This window comes from Papio anubis, chromosome 2, assembly GCF_008728515.1.
Source record: "Papio anubis isolate 15944 chromosome 2, Panubis1.0, whole genome shotgun sequence".
Classification (NCBI taxonomy): Eukaryota; Metazoa; Chordata; class Mammalia; order Primates; family Cercopithecidae; genus Papio; species Papio anubis.
Genome location: NC_044977.1, coordinates 41,585,015 through 41,609,859, shown reverse-complemented (window position 1 = coordinate 41,609,859; position 24,845 = coordinate 41,585,015). Strand labels below are relative to the sequence as shown.

Genomic DNA, 24,845 nt, shown 5'->3' with positions numbered 1-24,845 from the left:
TATAACCAATATAAAAGAGAAAAGATTCCTATCCATGTATGAAAAGCTTCTGCAAAAAAGTAAGACAAACCAATAGAAATATAGTCAAAGGATATGAATAGAAAATACATAAATAATAGCCAGTGAACATGAAATGTGGCTGACCTCCCTAATAATCAAAGAAATACAAATTAAAACACAATCATACCAATTATCATGTAATAGATTGGCAAAAATATAAAGGATAATGTGTATATTCATTGCAGTGTTGCTTGTAATAGCATACGGCTTGAGTGACCTCCAGTAGAGGTGATGTTTAGATATATTTTGCTGCATTCTTGAAAAGGAAATGTAGCATACTGCAGCCATTTGGAAAGAATGAGATAACTATATGCACTCTCTTTGAAAGTTTTGTGATTACTATGTGCCAGGAGTTGCACTGGGCTTTCTTTAAAGTATTTTCAGCAAACCTGTCTTTTAATGATTTATATTGTACCTAATAAGAGATATATGAATGGAAAAACAGTTTTTGCTCTCACATCATGACAACACAAAAGACTTCTGTGACCAAATGTGTGGAGATTTCTCCCACTAACAAGCAAGCAATCAATTCTGCAACAGACACAAGCTGGGTATCATCTAATTCAGTTCTGACACTGTCTACTTGGAGATAGGGTCAGATCCCTCAGGTTTAGGGCTTAGTCCCGCAAGAGTGGCCCCCACTTCTGATGCTAGTCGCAAGCCCTGGGTTGTTTTACCTGTGCTTCTGACTGACCAGCTATACATGGGGAATCCTACCACCGCCTCCTTGGGGTGTATTAATTTGCTCGGGGAGCTCACATAACTGAGGGAAACATGTTTTCCAGTTTATTATAAAGATATTACAGAGACCCTGGGCAACATGGAGAAACTCTGTCTCTACTAAAAATACAAAAAATTAGCTGAGCGTCATGGCTTGCACTTATAGTCCTAGCTACTGGGACTGACACTGAGGTGGGAGAATCACCTGAACCCGAGAAGTCAAGGCTGCAGTAAGCCATAATTGTACCATTGCCCTCCAGCCTGGGCAACAGGAGTGAGATCCTGTCTCAAAAAAAAAAAAAAGATATTAGGATACAAATACAGAGATGCATACTGTGAAGTATGGGAAGGGGCACAGAGTTTCCATGTCCTCCCTGGGTGTGATATCCGGGAGGTTCCTCCAGGAACTTCCATATGTTCAGCTATGCAGAAGTTCTTTGTACCCCATCCTCTTGAGCCTTTTATGGAGATTTCATTGGATAGGCATGACTGAAGTGTGGACAATCATTTTGGAAATGTGATTGGACAAAAAAAGATATGATCTAATACTAATAGACTGAGTGGGAGACCCAGCAAGGCCTGGCTGCTCAGATTCTTCTTGGCTTCTCTATGCAGCACTCCTTCCACGATACAGGGCAAGACCCATTCTGAAACAGGGGTCTTATGACCTACAACTAGACAAGATAGGTCAGAGAAAGGCAGGGATGATTAGAGTTCTGCTTTGGAGAGAAGGAGCAGGTGAAAGGAGGAGAGGAGAAAGTCAGAGATAGATTCTGTTTTCTGAGGCCTAAAGCACCCTAACATAACAATATTGTAACAAAGGCTATGGGAGTTATGAGCCAGGAACTGTGGACAAAAACATATATATGTATATGTATATATGTACGTTTGGAAATGATCACGGGCTCTACTTCATAGCCCTGTTGTGAGGATTAGATAAGACGGTGTATAGTATATTAACACAGTGCTTAGCTTATATTAAACATTTGATACATGTTAGCTTTATTATAAATAAGAAAATACACTTTTATTATGTGAAGATATCTTTGAGCTTCAAATGCTTTAAAACTTTTTTTTTAGAGACAGAGTCTTGCTTTGTTGACCAGGCTAGTCTCAAACACCTATTCTCAAGTGATTCTCCTGCCTTAAACTTTTTTTTTTTTTTTTTTTTGAGACGGAGTCTTGCTCTGTCGCCCAGGCTGGAGTGCGGTGGCGCAATCTTCACTCACTGCAAGCTCCGCCTCCCGGGTTCACGCCATTCTCCTGCCTCAGCCTCCTGTGTGGCTGGGACTACAGGCGCCTGCCACCGCGCCCGGCTAATTTTTGTATTTTTAGTAGAGACGGACTTTTTTACATAGAGAAAATTTTAGCAACAATTAGGATGTGGACCTTGTTTTTTAATGTTAGGAGAATTGATTTTATTCAATATACTATTTATTTATTTTTTATTATTATTATTTTGAGACAGAGTCTAGCTATGTCGCTCAGGCTGGAGTGCAGTGATGTGATCTCCGGTCACTGCATCCTCCGCCTCCTGGGTTCAAACTATCCTGCCTCAGCCTCCCGAGTAACTGGGATTACAGGCACGCACCACCATGCCCACCTGATTTTTGTATTCTTAATAGAGATGGGGTTTCACTATGTTGGCCAGGCTGGTCTTGAATTCCTGACTGCAAGTGATTCACCCACCTTGGCCTCCCAAAGTGCTGGGATTACAGGCGTGAGCCACTGCACTTGGCCTTCACTATACTATTTAGAAGCAATCACTGATTATCTTATATTTATGTAACATTACTGAGCATTAGTGTGTTGAAGGTCAGTGCTTCACTAGGAGGGCTCACAGGACTCAGAATATAGTGTACTTACAGCTATGATTTATTACAGTGAAGGGAAATAAAGCAAAATCAGCAAAGGGAAAAAGCATATTGAGTGAAATCCAGAGGAAATCAGGTACAAGCTTCTGAGTTCTCTCCCAGTGGAGTTACGTAGGATATGCTTAACTCCTCCAGCAGCCAGCTGTGACAACATGTTTGAAGCGTTGTCTACCAGGGAAGCTCAACTAGACACTCAGTGATCAGAATTTTTATTGGAGGATGGCCACATAGGCACCCTTTATATAGGTACTCTTGGCTGGCATATACCAGAATTCTAAGACTCCTGGAAGGAAAGCAGGTATTCAGCATGAACCACATTATTTTTTATAAACAGTTTTAGGCACAGGGAGCCACTCTTATCAAAGAATGGTAGAAACCCTCCTGAAATCCAAGTTCTAGATGCTAGTCAAGGGCCAACCTTGTAAGCACACCTTTGAAAGGATAGTAGTCTTAGGCCTGTCATGTTAGCTCTTTTTTGCAGTTTTTCTTGTACAATTAAAGGAAGTTAATTCCTATCCTAGAATTATTGTGCAGATTAGACAGAGAATGTGAAGCTCCTATCACAGTTCCTGACTCTTAGTGAGTGCACAATAAATAATACCTGCTATAGCTGTTACATGTGAGGTATAGGAATCTTGAGCTCTTTTACACTGGTTAGAAAAACCAGTTTTCTATAAGGAAGAAATGAAAAAATCTATATTCTGCTTCTCAAACAAGGCAAGAAAAGCTGTTTTTATTTATATTGAAATTATATTTCAAACATTATTTAGGTAGTGAACATTTTACGGCTTTTTGACCTTTATTCTCTTGTTCTGTTAAAATATAGGTAATATGAGAAATGAAGCCAACAGGTACAGACCCAAGGATCTTATCTATAGCTGCTGAAGTTGCAAAAAGCCCTGAGCAGAATGTCCCTGTTATACTGTTGAAGTTAAAAGGTAAGAAAATCTTTTTGTGATTAGATATCATTTTAAGTGAAAAACGGTTCCATCATTGGTACAATTTTAACATTTCTTTTAAATTTGTTCAGAGAAATCTTAACACTATAATAGAACAGTAATTTTTCCTTCTAATATATTTTTAGTGATTATTCAACATATAAAAATACAAATAGCTCCTGGGTGTATTAAGCAAAATTAAATATATCTTATTTCCTTTTGCCTTAGAAATAATAAACATCACACCTTTAGGAAGCTCAGAGTTGAAGAAAATCAAACAAGATATATATTGTTATGATCTCATTCAATATTGCCTCTTGGTCCTCAGTCAAGATTGTTCTCGAATCCAGGGTGGTTGGACTACCATTTCCCAGCTTACACAGATATTAAGGTAAAATGAAGCAGTAAGTCAGCTTGTTCTTGAGGGATGTAGTAGTTGATTCTGATTTTCAACGTTTGCTTTTTATTTATCTGCCTAACAAACATTGGCAACCTCCTGTTGTAGGTTTTGGTTGTACTTTTCCTTCATATTATATGTTGTTATTCATAATTTTACTTCAGATTGTTTGACTATCTAAAATTTTCCTCCACAAGCTTAATGAAGATGGTGATCATTTTTTTTCTCACCACTGAATTCCAAGTGCCTAATATACTCTTTGTTGACTAAGGAAGTTTTAAAGAAGTGAAGAAATTAAGGCACTGGCTCTGTACTTGAGAAACTTAAAATAGAGATTGGGTGACAGTCATGTAAGTATATGATACAAAGCAGAATGAAATCAGTGCTAAAATGAAAGTATGCAAGCAAGTACTATAGGAGAACTGATAAAGAAACATTCGTTTCACTACGTCAATTTAGCTATCAACTGTATATTTCATTAAGCAACCCAAATACTGTCAATAAAATTTAGAAGTAGAATTTCCTGATCTACTGCCATGCTAGAAATCAATAGAAGAGAAATAAACATTTTTTAAAAGGAGGTAGTAAAATAAACCAGATGTTCTTAGTGCCTAAACTACTTCCTGATTAAGTAACTGAAAGGATGTATTTACTAACTGGATCCTAGCCTTCTTGTTTTGTTTTTCCTAAATAAGGCATTTGGGTTTAGTAAACTATTCCCACTGGAAAGGTTTGTCTTGGATGCTAGATTTCTAAGCTGCTTAATCCTACTGTGTTACTTGGTAAAGGCCAAATTTAAAGTATGCAGTTACAAAGAACAGTTAAAAAAATGTATATCATGTTCTTTTTCATACTTTAATTTTCAAGATTGATTTTCTTAAGTAAATAAAGACTTATGTTTTTGTTTGATTGGATATGCTAGTTTATGATGATATTAATTAAGCCAGGCTCATGGGTAGAATTCAAGACTTAAGAAATTCCCATGTTTGTGAATGCACAAACATAATTTCATTTGTTAAGCCTTTCAATCAAAATAGATACTCTTAAGTAATTAACTTTAGGAACCAAAGAGAAAAGAAAAGCTGATACATGTAAGCATTAGCCCATTAACTTTAGGAACCCAGGTGCAAATAAACTAACAAAAAAAAATGATACATGTAAATGTTAGCCACTTAGTTTTTTTTTTTTTAACTTTTATTTTAGGTTCAGGGGTACATGTGGAGGTTTGTTTTATAAGTAAATTGCATACTCAGTGTTTGTTCTCACTTATAAGTGAGAATATGCAGTGTTTGGCTTTCTGTTTCTGTGTTAGTTCACTTAGGTTAATGGCCTTCAGCTCCATCCATGTTGCTGTAAAGGACATGATGTTGTTCTTTTTTGTGGCTGCATAGTATTCCATGGTGTATATGTACCACCCCAAAGAAATATACCATTTTCTTTATCCAGTCTGCCATTGATTACTTAGATTTTTAACATGCTCAATACATAGTTGTTATTGCTTATTAGTGTCCATGCATTTTGTTGAAAAGACTCAAACAGCAGATTTTGTTCATTAGAGAACACACATAGAGACCATTCTTGAGTTTGAGGCTCTTTTGAATGTTAGTTTACAGAAAAACCTTTTATTATTGAGATTTCTGACATGTTAAGTGACTTTCTCTCCTCTAATGTATATTGTAAAGTGTTCCTACTAGAGTTAGGTTTTGCTGTTTGTCCTTCTGATATAAGGAATATGCAAGTGAATATTTTGCAAAAAGTAGATCTATTGGAAGGTAAAATTGGCATGAAATTAGTGTTTGGTTTGCTTATGTATCCCTTGCAAACAAATCCTACCTGGGCATTTTTCAGCTATTGGATGTCTAAAATGTATTAGTTAACACAAATGCCTTTCATAAATTAAACTCTCAAGGTATCCTATAGCTTTGAGAATGATCATAGCCAATTCACCAAAAACTTAGCTTCTCTTTATTGTGAGCCATGTGTCTTTTATTTCCTGAATGAGCTGATGTGTAGGTTTTTAGGATATATAAATCCCAGACCTAAGTACCTGCATGGTCTATACCACTGTTTACTTTTCTAGGAAGTTGTTAATTTTTCGACAAAAATTCTTTATTGGCTTGGCAATAAAAGAAGCATACTAAAAATTCTCAATAAGGCACAGTGTCTCTAGAAGCTTGAGCATTCTATGTAAACTTCTAATTAACACAAACTTGTGCTCTTATTTCAGCCATTGCTGTGTGGGCTTGGAGCCAGGAGAAGATGCAGAGGAATTTTACAATGAATTGCTTCCATCAGCTGCAGAAAATTTTCTATTTTTGGGTAGACAATTACAAACATGTTTTATCAATGCAGCTAAGGTATGTGTTTATTCCGTGTTTTGTAGCTAAATCAGTTTAATTCTTGAGAAGCTGTTCTGTTATTTTTCAAATGTGCAATATTTGGCTGAAAGAACAATTAAAATAGTGGATTTAAACATTTTTAAAGTTACAACCTTCCAAAAATCATCTCTGTGTTTGAAAAATTTTTAATGAAGCATGCCGTTTGATTTTTCGAAGGATCCGCCTTGCTACTTTACTTGTTGGGCAGCACCCATAGACAGTTATTTCCATAACATCTTTCTAAACATACTTTTTACTTAAATTAACAGTAGAGGAAAGTATGTTCTCTAGGGCTAGGGCTTTTCTGAGTAGCTCCAGTAGTGAAGAATAAAGGTGAACTTCCTATTTGATCTCTCATATCTTCTCCAATCAAAATATTCAACCCAAACATAGGGGTCTTTTCAAGTATTTCTTGATTGCATTATGCTAGATGCTATACATATGCTGTTTTTTTGATCCAGGGATTTAGAAGTGTATTGCTTAATTTCCAAATATTTGAAGATCTACTAGATACTTTATTATTATCAATTTCTAATTTAATTATGTTTTGGCCAGATAACATTCTCTATACCATTTCAATCCTTTGGAACTTTTTCAGACTTGTTTTATGGCCCTCCCCATATGTTTTATCTTTGTGAATATTCTGTTAAAATAAACTTTTGTGGGCCGGGCGTGGTGGCTCACGCCTGTAATCCCAGCAGCTTGGGAGGCCAAGGTGGGCAGATCTTCTAAGGTCGGGAGTTTGAGACCAGCCTGACCCACATGGAGAAACCCTGGCTCTACTAAAAATACAAAATTAGCTGGGCATGGTGGCACATAACTATAATCCCAGCTACTTGGGAGGCTGAGGCAGGAGGATCACTTGAACCCAGGAGGCGGAGGTTGCAGTGAGCCAAGATTGTGCCATTGCACTCCCCTTGGGCAACGAGAGCAAAACTCCATCTGAAAAAAAAAAAAAAAGAGAAAGACACCTTTGCTTTGCACAGTTCCATCTTAACTGAAACTTGTTCATATCAGAACCATGCAAAGGTTTTAACATGCAAAAGCTAGGATTACTTAATATTTAATTTAAGTAAATTTAATTTAATATGGTGGTTTTATTTAATATGGTGCCATGCAAAAGCTAGGATTACTTGTATACCCAAATGTGAACTCTGCAGTTGTGTGTAATGTTCTATAAACTTTAATTAGGTCAATTTGGTTAGTAGAGTTGTTGAAGTCTTCTGAATTCTCTTTTTTTTTTCATCTGCATTTCTACTTTTTAGTGAGCAAGGGTACTAAAATTTCCAACTATGATTGTGGATTTGTCTAATTTTGTCTTTAGTTCCATATGGTTTTGCTTCATGTATTACAAAACTCTGTGATTAGATACATACACATTTAGGAATATTATATCTTCTGGATGAATGAAATCTGTTATCATTATGAAATGGTTGTTTTTTTTTTTTTTTTTTTTTTTAACCTTACTCATGGACTCAGGTCACATGAAATGATCTTCTTTATCTCTGGTAATACACCTTATCTTGAAGTCTACTTTGTTTATTATTACGAATATTGCCACTCCAGTTTTCTTATAATTAGTGTTTACGTGATACACTTTCTGCAGTTTCACCTTTCATGGTTTCAGTTACCCATGGCCAATAGTGATTCAAAAATATTAAATGGAGGATTCCATAAATAAACAGTTAAATTTTAAATGGCATGGTGCTCTGCATAGCATGATGAAATCTCATAATGTCCTTCCCGGGATGTGAAGCACCCTATGACCAGCGTGTCAGCACTGTATAGGCTACCTGCTGGTTGGTCACTTTGTAACCGGTCTCAGTTTTCGGATTAAAAAAAAAAAGTATATATAGGGTTCAGTACTATCCACACTTTCAGGCATCCACTGGGGGTCTTGGAACATGTCTTCCATGGGTAAGGAGGAGACTATTGTACATCATTTCTCAACCCTTTACTTTTTAATCTCCGTCTTATACTTAAAGTGAGTCTATTTTAAATAACATATTGTCAGGTCTTGCTTTTTCGTATAGTCTGACAAGCTGTTGTTTTAAATGGTATCATTTACTTGCATTTAATCTAAGTTGTGGTATGGTTGGGTTTAATTCTACCATTATGGTATTTTTAAAAAATTTGTTCCCACTTTCCATCTTTTGTACTATTTTGTCATATATTTTACTTTTACATATATTATAAAATCCACCATGTGTTATTTTTACTTTAAATAGTGTATTGACTTTTCAATAATTTAAAGAAATGAAAGAAAAATGATTTTTTATATCTACTATGTCTGGTTGTCTTTATTCCTTTAAACAGATCTGAATTTTCATTTGGTATCATTTCCTTTAAGCCTGACAGCCTCCTTTAGCATATCTTTTGCACAGCGGAACAGTGCAATTCCGCTGGTAATGAAGTCTCTCAGGTTTTTGGTTATCTGAAAATGTCTTCATGATGCCTTCACTTTTGAGGAATATTTCTGTTGCATGTGTATAATTCTACTTCATCAATTTTTCCCCCTTTTTGCACTTTAAAGATTTTTTTTCCATTGTCTTTGGCATCTTTTGTTTCTGATGTAAATTCAGCCTTCATTCTTGTTGTCATTCTCCTATACATATTGAATATTTTTATCTTTGGCTTCTTTAAGATATTCTCTTTGTTTGGTTTATTTTGTTTTATTTTCTGCAATTTTACTTTGATTAACCTTATTGTAGATTTCCTGATGTCTATCTTGCTTGGAGGTCCTGAGCTTCATGTATCTGAGTTATTGTATTCATATTAAGAAAATTTTCAGCCAATATTTTTTCAAATACTTTTTTTGTCCTATTCTCTCTACCTTCCCTCTGGGACTTCTGGTTATTGAGGCTGTCTTCATCATTTTGTTGTTGTTGTTTACTTCAGTTTCGATAATTTCTATTGGTCCGTTTTCAAGTACATTGACCCTATCTTCTGCAGTGTCTAATGTGCTAATAATCCTACCTAGTGAATTTTTCATTTCATACATTGTATTGTTCTATGATTTTTATTTGCTTCTCTTATAGATTGTTTACCATACTTATTATAGTTAGTTTTAAGTTATTGTTTATAAATCGAATACCTGGATCATTTGAGAGTCTTTTAATACCTGTTTTTTCTCTTAATACTGGGTCAAATTTTTCTGCTTCTTCACATGTCTATTAATTTTTTGTTTTATAGTGGACACCGGGAATGACACATTATAGAAATTCATATCTTCCTCTGAAGACTTGAGAGCAGTTAAATTCTGGCAGGTCAATTGTTCCTGTGGAGTTTTGGTTTTAGCCTTTCTATGGAGAGGTTTATTTCAGTTTTGCTGTTAGAGTATTGCCCTTAGTCCTGGTTCACAGTCCTTATACCTAAGGTGGGATCCTTATGTGGTTTAAATGGAAAGCCCACCTTGTTAACCCAGACCATCTGACCTGGAAGAACCTAGACTCCAAACTCTGTATACCCAGCACTAGGCAAATGATGAAATTGCTGGTAATTGCTGCAACTTCTTATTTGAACTCTTTTCACTGTGTTAATAAACGCACACTGGGAAAAGCCAGGCATATTAGTCGGGTTTCTCCAGAAAAACAGAACCAATAGAAGATATATGGAGAGACAGAAAGAAAGAGAAAGTGCTTGATTATAAGGAATTGGCAATTATGGAGGCTAACAAGTCCTGAGATTTGCAGTTGGTAAGCTGGAGACCCAGGAGAGCTGATGGCCTAGTCTGAGTTTAAAGGCCTTAGAATCTGGAGAACTGATAGCGTAGTGCCAGTCCAAATGCCAGCAGGCTCAAGATCCATGAAGAAGCAGTGTTTCAGTTTGACTCTAAAGTCAGGAAAAAATGATGTCCCAACTCAAGGGCAGTCAGGCAAGAGGAATTTCCCTTTGTGTAGGAGAGGTTCAATCTTTTGTTCTACTCAAGCCTTCAACTGATTGTATGAGGCCCACCCACATTAAGGAAAGCAATCTGCTTTACTCAGACTAAAAATTTAAATGTTAAACTCATCTAAAAATACCCTTACAGAAACACCCAGAATAGTGTTTGACAAGCACACAAGATAAATTTTGATTTCAGTCAGTGCATTTTATTTCAGGGTCATGTCTGTGTGCCTTTGCTTGCTATCTAAAACCTTCAAACAATTGCTTTTTATATTTTTTCCCGAGTTTATACATTTGGTCAGCAAAGCATGGGCCAACAAACTATGGCCTGTTGGCTAAATCCAGCTTATTTTTTTCAATTAAATTGTATTAGAACACAGCTATACCTATTTGTTTATATTATCCATGACTACTTTCACTATAGCCCTAGAGTTCAGTAGTTTCTAGAGACTGTAATGCCTAAAATATTTTCTGGCCCATAACTAACAGGAAAGTAAGTTCTATAAAGAAGAAGAGCAGGGGACAACCAATGTGAACAAGAGTGATTTGAAAAAGCTTTGTGGGGCCAATGGTACCTGGTCTATCTCTAAAGCATGGGTGAGACTTGGAAATATGAGGGCATTACAGGCAAGGGAAATGGACAAGACCAGAAAAGAGGAATAAGTATGGCATCTTTGAGTCCCAGAGCAGATACCTACTAGAGTTAGAGTATTCTCATTCAGAAAGATTGAAAGCCAGATGCAGTGGCTCACGCCTGTATAATCCCAGCACTTTGGGAGGCTGAGATTACAGGATCACTTGACGCCAGGAGTTCAAGACCAACCTGGGCAACACAGAAAGACCTAGCCAAGTGTGGTGGCACATACCTGTCTTCCTAGCTACTCAGGAGCCTAGGGCAGGAGGATTGCTTGAGCCCAGAAGCTCACGGCTGTAGTGAGCTATGGTCATGTCACTGCACCCCAGCTTTGGCAACAGAGCAAGATCTTCTCTCTTAAAAAAAAAAAAAAGGAAAAAACAGAAAAAGAGTTTGAACTTGATTCTACAACAGTGAAGACACTTTTTTTGTCTATTGCATTTTATTCTATTTTTAAAAATATTCTCAGTTTTGAGTTCTTTGTTTTTTTAATTTTCATTAACTTTTTTTTTTCATTTTTTTAACTTTTATTTTAGGTTTGGGGGTACATGTGAAGGCTTGTTACATAGGTAAACGCATGTTGTGGGAGTTTGTTGCACATATTATTTCATTACCCATGTATTAAACCCAGTACCCAATAGTTATCTTTTCTGTTCCTCTCCTTCCTTTCACCCTCCCCGCTAAAGTAGACCCCAGTGTCTGTTGTTTCCTTCTTTGTGTTCGTAAGTTCTTATCATTTAGCTCTCACTTAAAAGTGATAACATGCAGTATTTCTTTTTCTGTTCCTGTGTTAATTTGCTGAGGATAATAGCCTCCAACTGCATCCATGTTCCTGCAAAAGACATGATCCTGTTCTTTTTAATGGCTGCATAGCATTCCATGGTATATTGGTACCATGTTTTCTTTTTTTTTTTTAATTTTTTTTTTATTATTATACTTTAAGTTCTAGGGTACATGTGCACAACGTGCAGGTTTGTTACATATGTATATATGTGCCATGTTGGTGTGCTGTACCCATTAACTCATCATTTACATTAGGTGTATCTCCTAATGCTATCCCTCCCTCCGTCCCTTCCCCACAATAGGCCCTGGTGTGTGATGTTCCCCTTCCTGTATCCAAGTGATCTCATTGTTCAATTCCCACCTATCAGTGAGAACATGCAGTGTTTGGTTTTCTGTTCTTGCAGTAGTTTGCTGAGAATGATGGTTTCCAGCTGCATCCATGTCCCTACAAAGGACACAAACTCATCCTTTTTATGACTGCATAGTATTCCATGGTGTATATGTGCCACATTTTCTTAATCCAGTCTGTCACTGATGGACATTTGGGTTGGTTCCAAGTCTTTGCTATTGTGAATAGTGCCACAATAAACATAAGTGTGCATGTGTCTTTATAGCAGCATGATTTATAATCCTTTGGGTATATACCCAGTAATGGGATGGCTGGGTGAAACGGTATTTCTAGTTCTAGATCCTGGAGGAATCGCCACACTGTTTTCCACAATGGTTGAACTAGTTTAGAGTCCCACCAACAGTGCAAAAGTGTTCCTATTTCTCCACATCCTCTCCAGCACCTGTTGTGTCCTGATTTTTTAATGATTGCTATTCTAACTGGTGTAAGATGGTATCTCATTGTGGTTTTGATTTGCATTTCTCTAATGGCCAGTGATGATGAGCATTTTTTCATGTGTCTGTTGGCTGTATGAAGGTCTTCTTTTGAGAAGTGTCTGTTCATATCCTTTGCCCACTTTTTGATGAGGTTGTTTGCTTTTTTCTTGTAAATTTGTTTGAATTCTTTGTAGGTTCTGGATATTAGCCCTTTGTCAGATGAGTAGATTGCAAAAATTTTCTCCCATTCTGTAGGTTGCCTGTTCACACTGGTGGTAGTTTCTTTTGCTGTGCAGAAGCTCTTTAGTTTAATTAGATCCCATTTGTCAATTTTGGCTTTTGTTGCCATTGCTTTTGGTATTTTAGACATGAAGTCCTTGCCCATGCCTATGTCCTGAATGGTATTACCTAGGTTTTCTTCTAGGGTTTTTATGGTTTTAGGTCTAACATTTAAGTCTCTAATCCATCTTGAATTAATTTTCGTATAAGGAGTAAGGAAAGAATCCAGTTTCAGCCTTCTACTTATGGCTAGCCAGTTTTCCCAGCACCATTTATTAAATAGGGAATCCTTTCCCCATTTCTTGTTTTTGTCAAGTTTGTCAAAGATCAGATGGCTGCAGATATGTGGTATTATTTCTGAGGCCTCTGTTCTGTTCCATTGGTCTGTATCTCTGTTTTGGTACCAGTACCATGCTGTTTTGGTTACTGTAGCCTTGTAGTATAGTTTGAAGTCAGGTAGCATGATGCCTCCAGCTTTGTTCTTTTGGCTTAGGATTGTCTTGGCAATGCCGGCTCTTGTTTGGTTCCATATGAACTTTAAAGCAGTTTTTTCCAATTCTGTGAAGAAAGTCATTGGTAGCTTGATAGGGATGGCATTGAATCTCTAAATTACCTTGGGCAGTATGGCCATTTTCATAATATTGATTCTTCCTATCCATGAGCATGGTATGTTCTTCCATTTGTTTGTGTCCTCTTTTATTTCACTAAGCAGTGGTTTGTAGTTCTCCTTGAAGAGGTCCTTTACATCCCTTGTAAGTTGGATTCCTAGGTATTTTATTCCCTTTGAAGCAATTGTGAATGGAAGTTCATTCATGATTTGGCTCTCTGTTTGTCTGTTACTGGTGTATAAGAATGCTTGTGATTTTTGCACATTGATTTTGTATCCTGAGCCTTTGCTGAAGTTGCTTATCAGCTTAAGGAGATTTTGGGCTGAGACAATGGGGTTTTCGAAATATACAATCATGTCATCTGCAAACAGAGACAATTTGACTTCTTCCTTTCCTAACTGAATACCCTTGATTTCTTTCTCTTGCCTGATTGCCCTAGCCAGAACTTCCAACACTGTGTTGAATAGGAGTGGTGAGAGAAAGCATCCCTGTCTTGTGCCAGTTTTCAAAGGGAATGCTTCCAGTTTTTGCCCATTCAGTATGATATTGGCTGTGGGTTTGTCATAAATAGCTCTTATTATTTTGAGATATGTTCCATCAATACCGAATTTATTGAGAGTTTTTAGCATGAAGGGCTGATGAATTTTGTCAAAGGCTTTTTCTGCATCTATTGAGATAATCATGTGGTTCTTGTCTTTGGTTCTGTTTATATGCTGGATTATGTTTATTGATTTGCGTATGTTGAATCAGCCTTGCATCCCACGGATGGAGCCCACTTGATCATGGTGGATAAGCTTTTTGATGTGCTGCTGGATTCGGTTTGCCAGTATTTTATTGAGGATTTTTGCATCGATGTTCATCAGGGATATTGGTCTAAAATTCTCTTTTTTTTGTTGTTGTGTCTCTGTCAGACTTTGGTATCAGGATGATGTTGGCCTCATAAAATGAGTTAGGGAGGATTCCCTCTTTTTCTATTGATTGGAATACTTTTAGAAGGAATGGTACCAGCTCCTCCTTGTACCTCTGGTAGAATTCAGCTGTGAATCCATCTGGTCCTGGACTTTTTTTGGTTGGTAGGCTATTAAATATTGCCTGAATTTCAGAGCCTGCTATTGGTCTATTCAGGGATTCAACTTCTTCCTGGTTTAGTCTTGGGAGAGTGTAAGTATCCAGGAAATTATCTATTTCTTCTAGGTTTTCTAGTTTATTTGCGTAGAGGTGTTTATAGTATTCTCTGATGGTAATTTGTATTTCTATGGGGTCCGTGGTGATATCTCCTTTATCATTTTTTATTGCATCTATTTGATTCTTCTCTCTTCCTTCTTTATTAGTCTTGCTAGTGGTCTATCAATTTTGTTGATCTTTTCAAAAAACCAGCTCCTGGATTCATTGATTTTTTGGAGGGTTTTTGGTTCTCTATCTCCTTCAGTTCTGCTCTGATCTTAGTTATTTCTTGCCTTCTGCTAGCTTTTCAATGTGTTTGCTCTTGCTTCTCTAGTTCTTTTAATTGTGATGTTAGGGTGTCAATTTTAGATCTTTCCTGCTTTCTTTTGTGGGCATTTAGTGCTATAAATTTCCCTCCACACACTGCTTTAAATGTGTCCCAGAGATTCTGGTATGTTGTGTCTTTGTTCTCATTGGTTTCAAAGAGCATCTTTATTTCTGCCTTCATTTTGTTATGTACCCAGTAGTCATTCAGGAGCAGGTTGTTCAGTTTTCATGTAGTTGAGTGGTTTTGATTGAGTTTCTTAGGTCTGAGTTCTATTTTGATTGCACTGTGGTCTGAGAGACAGTTTGTTATAATTTCTGTTCTTTTACATTTGATGAGGATTGCTTTACTTCCAACTATGTGGTCAATTTTGGAATAAGTGTGATGTGGTGCTGAGAAGAATATGTAGTCTGTTGATTTGAGGTGGAGAGTTCTGTAGATGTCTATTAGGTCTGCTTGTTGCAGAGTTGAGTTCCATTCCTGGATATCATTGTTAACTTTCTGTGTCATTGATCTGTCTAATGTTGACATTGGGGTGTTAAAGTCTCCCATTATTATTGTATGACAGTCTAAGTCTCTTTGTAAGTCTCTAAGGACTTGCTTTATGAATCTGGGTGCTCCTGTATTGGGTACATAGATATTTAGTTTAGTTAGCTCTTCCTGATGAATTGATCCCGTTACCATTATGTAATGGCCTTCTTTGTCTCTTTTGATTTTTGATGGTTTAAAGTCTGTTTTATCAGAGACTAGGATTGCAACCCCTGCTTTTTTTTTGTTTTCCATTTGCTTGGTAGATCTTCCTCCATCCCTTTATTTTGAGCCTATGTGTGTCTCTGCATGTGATATGGGTCTCCTGAATACAGCAAACTGAAGGGTCTTGACTCTTTTTCCAATTTGCTAGTCTGTGTCTTTTAATTGGACCATTTAGTCCATTTATATTTAAGGTTAATATTGTTATGTGTGAACTTGATCCTGTCATTATGATATTAGCTGGTTATTTTGCTCATTAGTTGATGCAGTTTCTTCCTAGAATCGATGGATTTTATATTTTGATATGTTTTTGCAATGGCTGGTACCGGTTGTTCCTTTCCATGTTTAGTGCTTCCTTCAGGATCTCTTGTAGGGCAGGCCTGGTGTGACAAAATCTCTAAGCATTTGCTTGTCTGTAAAGGATTTTATTTCTCCTTCACTTATGAAACTTAGTTTGGCTGGATATGAAATTCTGGGTTGAAAATTCTTTTCTTTAAGAGTGTTGAATATTGGCCCCCACTCTCTTCTGGCTTGTAAAGTTTCTGCCAAGAGATCTGCTGTTAGTCTGATGGGCTTCACTTTGTGGGTAACCTGACCTTTTTCTCTGGCTGCCCTTAACATTTTTTCCTTCCTTTCAACTTTGGTGAATCTGACAATTATGTGTCTTGGAGTTGCTCTTCTGGAGGAGTATCTTTGTGGCGTTCTCTGTATTTCCTGAATTTGAATGTTGGCCTGCGTTACTAGGTTGGGGAAGTTCTCCTGGATGTTATCCTGCAGAGTGTTTTCCAACTTGGTTCCATTTTCCCCGTCACTTTCAGGCACACCAATCAGATGTAGATTTGGTCTTTTCACATAATCCCACATATCTTGGAGGCTTTGTTCATTTCTTTTTACTCTTTTTTCTCTACATTTCTCTTCTCACTTCATTTCATTCATTTGATCTTCAATCACTGATAATCTTTCTTCCAGTTGATCGAGTCAGTTACTGAAGCTTGTGCATTTGTCACATATTTCTCGTGTCATGGTTTTCATCTCTATCAGTTCTTTTAAGGTCTTCTCTGCATTGATTATTCTAGTTATCCATTCTTCCATTCTTTTTTCAAGGTTTTTAGTTTCTTTGCGCTGGTTACATAGTCCTCCTTTAGCTCTGAGAAGTTTGATTGACTGAAGCCTTCTTCTCTCAACTCATCAAAGTCATTCTCTGTCCATCTTTGTTCCGTTGCTGGCGATGAGCTGCGTTCCCTTGGAGGGGGAGATGCGCTCTGATTTTTTGAATTTCCAGCTTTTCTGCACTGCTTTTTCCCCATCTTTGTGGTTTTATCTGCCTCTGGTCTTTGATGATGGTGACATACTGATGGGGTTTTGGTGTGGGTGTCCTTTCTGTTTGTTAGTTTTCCTTCTAACAATCAGGACCCTCAGCTGCAGGTCTGTTGGAGTTTGCTTGAGGTCCACTCCAGACCCTGTTTGCCTGGGTGTCAGCAGCGGAGGCTGCAGAAGATAGAATATTGCTGCACAGCAAGTGTTGCTGTCTGATTCTTGCTCTGGAAGCTTCGTCTCATGGTGTACCCAGCCATGTGAGGTGTGATGTATCGGTCTGCACCTAGTTGGGGATGTCTCCCAGTTAGGCTACTCAGGGGTCAGGAACCCACTTGAGCAGGCAGTCTGTCCATTCTCAGATCTCAACCTCCGTGCTGGGAGAACCACTACTCTCTTCAAAGCTGTCAGACAGGGACTTTTACATCTGCAGAGGTTTCTTCTGCTTTTTGTTTAGCTATGCCCTGTCCCCAGAGGTGGAGTCCACAGAGACAGGCAGGCCTCCTTGAGCTGCAGTGGGCTCCATGCAGTTCGAGCTTCCTGGCGGCGTTGTTTATCTACTTAAGCCTCTGCAATGGCAGGCACCCCTCCCTCAGCCTCGCTGCCACCTTGCAGTTAGATCTCCGACTCCTGTACTAGCAATGAGGGAGGCTCCGTGGGCATGGGACCCTCTGGGCCAGGTGTGGGATATAATCTCCTGATGTGCCGTTTGCTAAGACCCTTGGTAACGCGCAGTATTAGGGTGGGAGTTACCCGATTTTCCAGGTGTTGTGTGTCTCAATTTCCCTTGGCTAGGAAAAGGAATTCTCTTCCCCCTTGAGCCTCACCTGCTTCAGCTCTTGCTGGTCAGGCTGCACCTGCAGAGCAGCATCAACTGTCCGACATGCCCCAGTGAGATGAACCCGGTACCTCAGTTGAAAATGCAGAAATCACCTGTCTTCTATGTTGCTCGCGCTGGGAGCTGGAGGCTGGAGCTGTTCCTATTTGGCCATCTTGGGCACCACTGCCCCAGTTTTTTTTTTTTTTTTTTTTTTGCGGAGACATAAAAGTATGCTGGAGAGAGCAGAATAGACTATTTTAAATAATTGCAGTAAGCTAGAAGAACTAAGGGATAAGTGTCTTGACTCACTATGACTTTGGAAAAAAAGAAGGTCAAATGAAATATTAAGAAAAAAATTGTAAGAATATAAAAGGTGTAATATGAGACACTGGTTTTCTTAGCTCCACATAGGGAATGTAGTAGGATTATTTTGCTCCAAGCTCTTTGTCAGTTGATTTTTTAAAAATGATATTTCCTCACCAGGTACCCGCAAGTGGGAATCCAAAAATAACTAATGAGGAGAGTGGAACTTGGCATTAATGAATACATTATATTAATATGAAAACTTTTTACCTTGTGTGTGCTAGCAATTTTCTTAAGTATAATGACAGCAGAGGTTCATCTTAGAATTTATAAGAAGTGATAAGTCTACAAGGCTGAAACCCCTTTACCTTAGAAGAGTTCTTAGCTATATGTACATTTGGGCCTACTACTATATCAAAGTTTGAACAGATTCACAACTTTTGTCAATTATGGACAGAGATAGTAATAACTCAGTCACTCGACTTACTCTGTTCAGGCTGCTATAACAAAATACTGTAGACTCGGTGACTTAAAGACATTTATTTCTATAGTTCTGGAGACTAAGAATTCCAAGATCAAGAAGCCAACAGATTCACTTCCTCATGGGGCCCACTTCCTGGCTTGCAGACAGCCACTCTCTTGTGTGTTCACATGACCTCCTCTTTGTGTTTGTGAGGGAGAGGCAGCTCTCTTGTCTCTTTCTTGTCATTTCCTTCTTTCTTTCTTATAAGGGCACTAATCCCATCATGAAGACACCACCCTCATGATCCAGTCCAAACCTCAAAAGTCCCTACCATCACATTAGAGGTTAGGGTTTAAACATACGAGTTTTTGGGGATGCAAACAGTCCATAATGATCACCATGATATATTAAGTTCTATTTAAGGTGCTTTGGGTATATAAAGAATAGACACAGTCTTACATTTAAGGTATTCCCAGGCTAATAGAGTAGAAAAAGTCTTAGCCATTCCTAATAGAAAGCCTAAAATAGATGTATTTTTAGTTTAAGAATTTTTTTTTTTTAATTAGAAGAATGAAATCAAATGACAGGTATAATAGTACAGACAACAAGCTGGTTTGAGTATAAGAAATACTGTTGGTAGAGAATTTTTTTTCTTTTCTTTTTTTTTTTTTTTATTATACTTTAAGTTACGGGATATATGTGCTGGATGCCCAGGTTTGCTACATGGGTATACATGGGCCATGGTGGTTTGCTGCACCCATCAACTCATCATCTAGGTTTTAAGCCCTGCTTGCATTAGGTATTTGTCCTAATGCTATCCCTCCCCTTGCTCCCCACCCCCGACAGACCCCAATATGTGATGTTCCCCTCCCTGTGTCCATGTGTTCTCATTGTTCAACTCCCACTTAAGAGTGAGAACATGCGATGTTTGGTTTTCTGTTCCTGTGTTAGTTTGCTGAGAATGATGGTTTCCAGCTTCATCCATGTCCCTGCAAAGGACATGAACTCATTCTTTTTTATGGCTGCATAGTATTCCATGATGTATATATGCCACATTTGTTTGTCCAAGCTATCATTGATGGGCATTTGGGTTGGTTCCAAGACTTTGCTATTGTAAATAGTGCTGCAATAAACATACGTGTGCATGTGTCTTTATAGTAGAATGATTTATAATCCTTTGGGTATATACCCAGTAACGGAATTGCTGGGTCAAATGGTATTTCTGATTCTAGATCCTTAAGGAATTGCCGCACTGTCTTCCACAATGGTTGAACTTACATTCCCACCAACAGTGTAAAAGCATTCCTATTTCTCTGCATCCTCTCCAGCATCCGTTGTTTCCTGACTTTTTAATGATTGCCACTCTAACTGGAGTGAGATGGTATCTCATTGTGGTTTTGATTTGCATTTCTGTAATGACCAGTGATGATGAGCTTTTTCTCATATGTTTGTTGGCCTCATAAATGTCTTCTTTTGAGTAGTGTCTATTCATATCCTTCACCCACTTTTTGATTTTTTTTTTTCTTGTAAATTTGTTTAAGTTCCTTTTAGATTCTTGATATTCGACCTTCGTCAGACGGGTAGATTGCAAACATTTTCTCCTATTCTGTGGGCTGCCTGTTCACTTTGATGATAGTTTCTTTTGCTGTGCAGAAGCTCTTTAGTTTAATTAGATCCCATTTGTCTATTTTGGCTTTTGTTGCCATTGCTTTTTGTGTTTTAGCCATGAAATCTTTGCCCATGCCTATGTCCTGAATGGTATTACCTAGGTTTTCTTCTAGGGTTTTTATGGTTTTAGGTCTTATGTTTAAGTCTTTAATCCATCTTGAGTTAATTTTTGTATAAGGAGTAAGGAAAGGATCCAGTTTCAGCTTTCTACTTATGGCTAGCCAATTTTCTCAGCACCGTTTATTAAATAGGGAATCCATTCCCCATTTCTTGTTTTCGTCAGGTTTGTCAAAGATCAGATGGCTGCAGATGTGTGGTATTATTTCTGAGGCCTCTGTTCTGTTCCATTGGTTTACATATGTGTTTTGGTACCAGTACCATGATGTTTTGGTTATTATAGCCTTGTAGTATAGTTCGAAGTCAGGCAGCATGATGCCTCCAGCTTTGTTCTTTTTGGTTAGGATTGTCTTCGCTATATGGGCTCTTTTTTTTTTTTATTCCGTATGAAATTTAAAGTAGTTTTTCTAAATCTGTGAAGAAAGTCAATGGTAGTTTGATGGAAATAGCATTGAATCTGTAAATTACTTTGGGCAGTATGGCCATCTTCACGATACTGATTCTTCCTGTCCTTAAGCATGGAATTTTTTTTCCATTTGTTTGTTTACTCTCTTATTTCCTTGAGCAGCATTTTGTAGTTCTCCTTGAAGAGGTCTTTCACGTCCCTTGTGAGTTGTATTCCTAGGTATTTTATTCTGTTTGTAGCAATTGTGAATGGGAGTTTACTTATGATTTGTCTCTGTGTTTGTCTATTATTGGTATATAGGAATGCTTGTGATTTTTGCACATTGATTTTGTATCTGGAGACTTTGCTGAAGTTGCTTATCAGCTTAAGGAGGTTTTGGGCTGAGATGATGGGGTTTTCTAAATATACAGTCATGTCATCTGCAAGCAGAGACAATTTGACTTTCCCTCTTCCTATTCGAATACACTTTCTTTCTCTTGCCTGATTGCCCTGGCCAGAACTTCCAATACTGTGTTGAATAGGGGTGAAGAGAGAGGGCATCCTTGTCTTGTGCCTGTTTTCAAAGGGAATGTCTCCAGTTTTTGCCCATTCAGTATGATATTGGCTGTGGGTTTCTCATAAATAATTATTATTTTGAGATATGTTCCATTGATAACTAGTTCATTAAGAGTTTTTAGCATGAAGGGGTGTTGAATTTTATCGAAGGCCTTTTTTGCTTCTATTGAGATAATCATGTGATTTTTGTCATTGGTTCTGTTTATGTAATGGATTACTTTTTTTGATTTACATGTGTTAAACCATTCTTGCATCAAGTGATGAAGCCAGCTTAATCGTGGCTGATAAGTTTTTTGATGTGCTGCTGGATTCGGTCTACCAGTATTTTATTGAGGATTTTTGCATCGATGTTCATAAGAGATACTGGCCTGAAATTTTCTTTTTTTGTTGTGTCTGTGCCAGGTTTTGGTATCAAGATGATGCTGCCCTCATAAAATGAGTTAGGGAGGAGTCCCTCTTTTTCTATTGTTTGGAATAGTTTCAAAAGGAATGGTACCAACTCCTCTTTGTACCTCTGGTACAATTCGGCTATAAATCCGTCTGGTCCTGGGCTTTTTTTGGTTGATAGGCTATTAATTACTGCCTCAATTTCAGAACTTGTTATTGGTCTATTCAGGGATTCAGTTTCTTCCTTATTTAGTCTTGGGAGGGTGTATGTGTCCAGGAATTTGTCCATTTCTTCTAGATTTTCTAGTTTATTTGTGTAGAGGTGTTTATAGTGTTCTCTGATGTTAGTTTGTATTTCTGTGGGATCAATGGTGATGTCCCCTTTATCATTTTTTATTGTGTCTATCTGATTCTTCTTGCCTTTCCTTTTTATTAGTCTGGCTAGTGGTCTATTTTGTTAATCTTTTCAGAAAACCAGCTCCTGGATTCATTGATTTTTTGAAGGGTTTTTCATGTCTCTGTCTCCTTCAGTTCTGCTCTAATCTTAGTTATTTCTTGTCTTCTGCTAGCTTTTGAATTTGTTTGCTCTTACTTCTCTAGTTCTCTTAATTGTGATGTTAAGGTGTCGATTTTAGATCTTTCCCACTTTCTCCTGTGGGCATTGAGTGCTATAAATTTCCCTCTACACACTGCTGTAGCTGAGTCCCAGAGATTCTGATATGTTGTGTCTTTGTTCTCATTGGTTTCAAATAACTTATTTATTTCTGCCTTTTGTTATTTACCCAGTAGTCATTCAGGAAACTACATGCAGTTTCCATGTAGTTGTGAGATTTTGAGTGAGTTTATTAATACTTAGTTCTAATTTGATTGCACTGTGGACAGAGACGGTTATGATTTCTGTTCTTTTGCATTTCCTGAGGAGTGTTTTACTTCCAATTACGTGGTCGATTTTAGAATAAGTGCGATGTGATGCTGACAAGAATATATATTCTATTGATTTGGGGTGGAGAGTTCTGTAGATGTCTATTAGGTCTGCTTGGTCCAGAGATGAGTTCAAGTCCTGAATATCCTTGTTAATTTTTTGTCTCATTGATCTGTCTAATACTGACAGTGGGGTGTAAAAGTCTCTCACTATTATTGTGTGGGAGTCTAAGTCTCTTCATAGGTCTCTGAGAACTTGCTTTATGAATCTGGGTGCTCCTGTATTGGGTGCATATATATTTAGGATAGTTAGCTCTTTTTGTTGCATTGATCTCTTTATCACTGCATAATGCCCTTCTTTGTCTTTTTTGATCTTTGTTGGTTTAAAGTCTGTTTTATCAGAGACTAGGATTGCAACCCCTGCTTTTTTTGGCTTTCCATTTGCTTGGTAAATATTCCTCCATCCCTTTATTTTGAGCCTGTGTGTGTCCTATCATGTGAGATGGGTCTCCTGAATACGACACACAGATGGGTCTTGATTCTTTATCCAGTTTGCCAGTCTGTGTCTTTTAATTGGGGCATGTAGACCATTTACCTTTAAGGTTAATATTGTTATGCGTGAATTTGATCCTGTCATTATGATGCTAGATGGTTATTTTGCACGTTAGTTGATGCAGTTTCTTCATAGTGTCATTGGGCTTTCTATTTTGGTATGCTTTTGTAGTGGCTGGTACCAGTTTTTCATTTCCATGTTTAGTGCTTCCTTCAGGACTCTTGTAAGGCAGGCCTGGTGGTGACACAATCCGTCAGCATTTCCTTGTCTGTAAAGGATTTTATTTCTCCTTCACTTATGAAGCTTAGTTTGGCTGGATATGAAATTCTGGATTGAAAATTCTTTTCTTTAAGAATGTAGAATATTAGCCCCCACTCTCTTTTGGCTTGTAGGATTTCTGCAGAGAGATCCGCTGTTAGTCTGATGGGCTTCCCTTTGTAGATAACCTGACCTTTCTCTCTGGCTGCCCCTAAGATTTTTTTTTACATTTCAACCTTGGAGAATCTGACAATTATGTGTGTTGGGGTTGCTCTTCTTGAGGAGTATCTTAGTGGTATTCTCTGTATTTCCTGAATTTGAATGTTGGCTTGTCTTGCTAGGTTGGGGATGTTCTGGATAATACCCTGAAGTGTTTTCCAACTTGGTTCTATTCTCCCCATCACCTTCAGGTACACCAAGCAATCATACTTTTGGTCTTTTCACATAGTTCCATATTTCTTGGAGGCTTTGTTCATTTCTTTTCATTCTTCTTTCTCTAATCTTGTCTTCACACTTTATTTCGTTAAGTTGATCTTCAATCTCATATATCCTTCCTTCTGCTTGATCAATTTGGCTATTGATTCTTGGGTATGCTTCATGAAGCTCTCGTACTGCGTTTTTCAACTCCATCAGGTCATTTATGTTCTCCTCTAAACTGGTTATTCTAGTTAGCAACTCGTCTAACCTCTTTTCAAGGTTCTTAGCTTCCTTACATTGGGTTAGAACATGCTCCTTTAGCTCAGAGGAGTTTGTTATTACCCACCTTCTGAAGCCTACTTCAGTTAATTCATCAAACTCATTCTTGGTCCAGTTTTGTGCCCTTGCTGGGGAGGAATTTCGATCATTTGGTGGAGAAGAGGCGTTGTGGTTTTTGGAATTTTCAGCCTTTTTGTGCTGGTTTTTCCTCATCTCCATGGATTTATCTACCTTTGATCTTTGATGCTGATGACCTTTGGATGGGGATTTTTTGTGGGTGTCCTTTCAGTTGATGTTAATGTTACTGCTTTCTGTTTGTTAGTTTTCCTTCTAACAGACAGGTCCCTCTTCTGCAGGTCTGCTGGAGGTCCACTCCAGACCCTGTTCATCTGGGTATCAGCAGCAGAGGCTGCAGAACAGCAAATATTACTCTCAGCTCCTTCCTCTGGAAGCTTCATCTCAGAGTAGCACCCGCCTGATGCCTGCCAGAGCTCTCCTATATGGAGGTGTCTCCCAGTCTGGAGGCACGGGGTTAAGGACCCACTTGAGGAGGCAGTCTGTTCCTTAGCAGAGCTCTAGCACTGTCCTGGGAGATGTGCCACTCTCTTCAGAGCTGGCAGGCAGGAACATTTAAGTCTGCTGAAACTGCACCCACAGCCTCCCCTGTCCCCAGGTGCTCTGTCCTAGGGAGATGTGGGATTTTTATATATAAGCATCTTACTTGGGCTGCTGCCTTTGTTTCAGAGATGACTTGCCCAGTGAGG

At 38.0% G+C, this 24,845-nt stretch overlaps 1 protein-coding gene across 2 annotated transcripts in view; it reads left to right on the top strand.

The window, feature by feature from the left end:
- The window catches only part of IQCB1 (IQ motif containing B1), a 73,955-nt gene that overhangs the window by 2,841 nt on the left and 46,269 nt on the right, over positions 1–24,845 (top strand). For both annotated transcript variants that reach the window (XM_009200088.3, XM_021934101.2), the window contains exons 3-5: positions 3,481–3,592; positions 3,821–3,983; positions 6,217–6,346. In XM_009200088.3, the coding sequence (XP_009198352.1) occupies positions 3,493–3,592; positions 3,821–3,983; positions 6,217–6,346 (393 nt within the window). In that variant the 5' untranslated portion in view covers positions 3,481–3,492. The remainder of the gene's footprint in view (positions 1–3,480; positions 3,593–3,820; positions 3,984–6,216; positions 6,347–24,845) is intronic.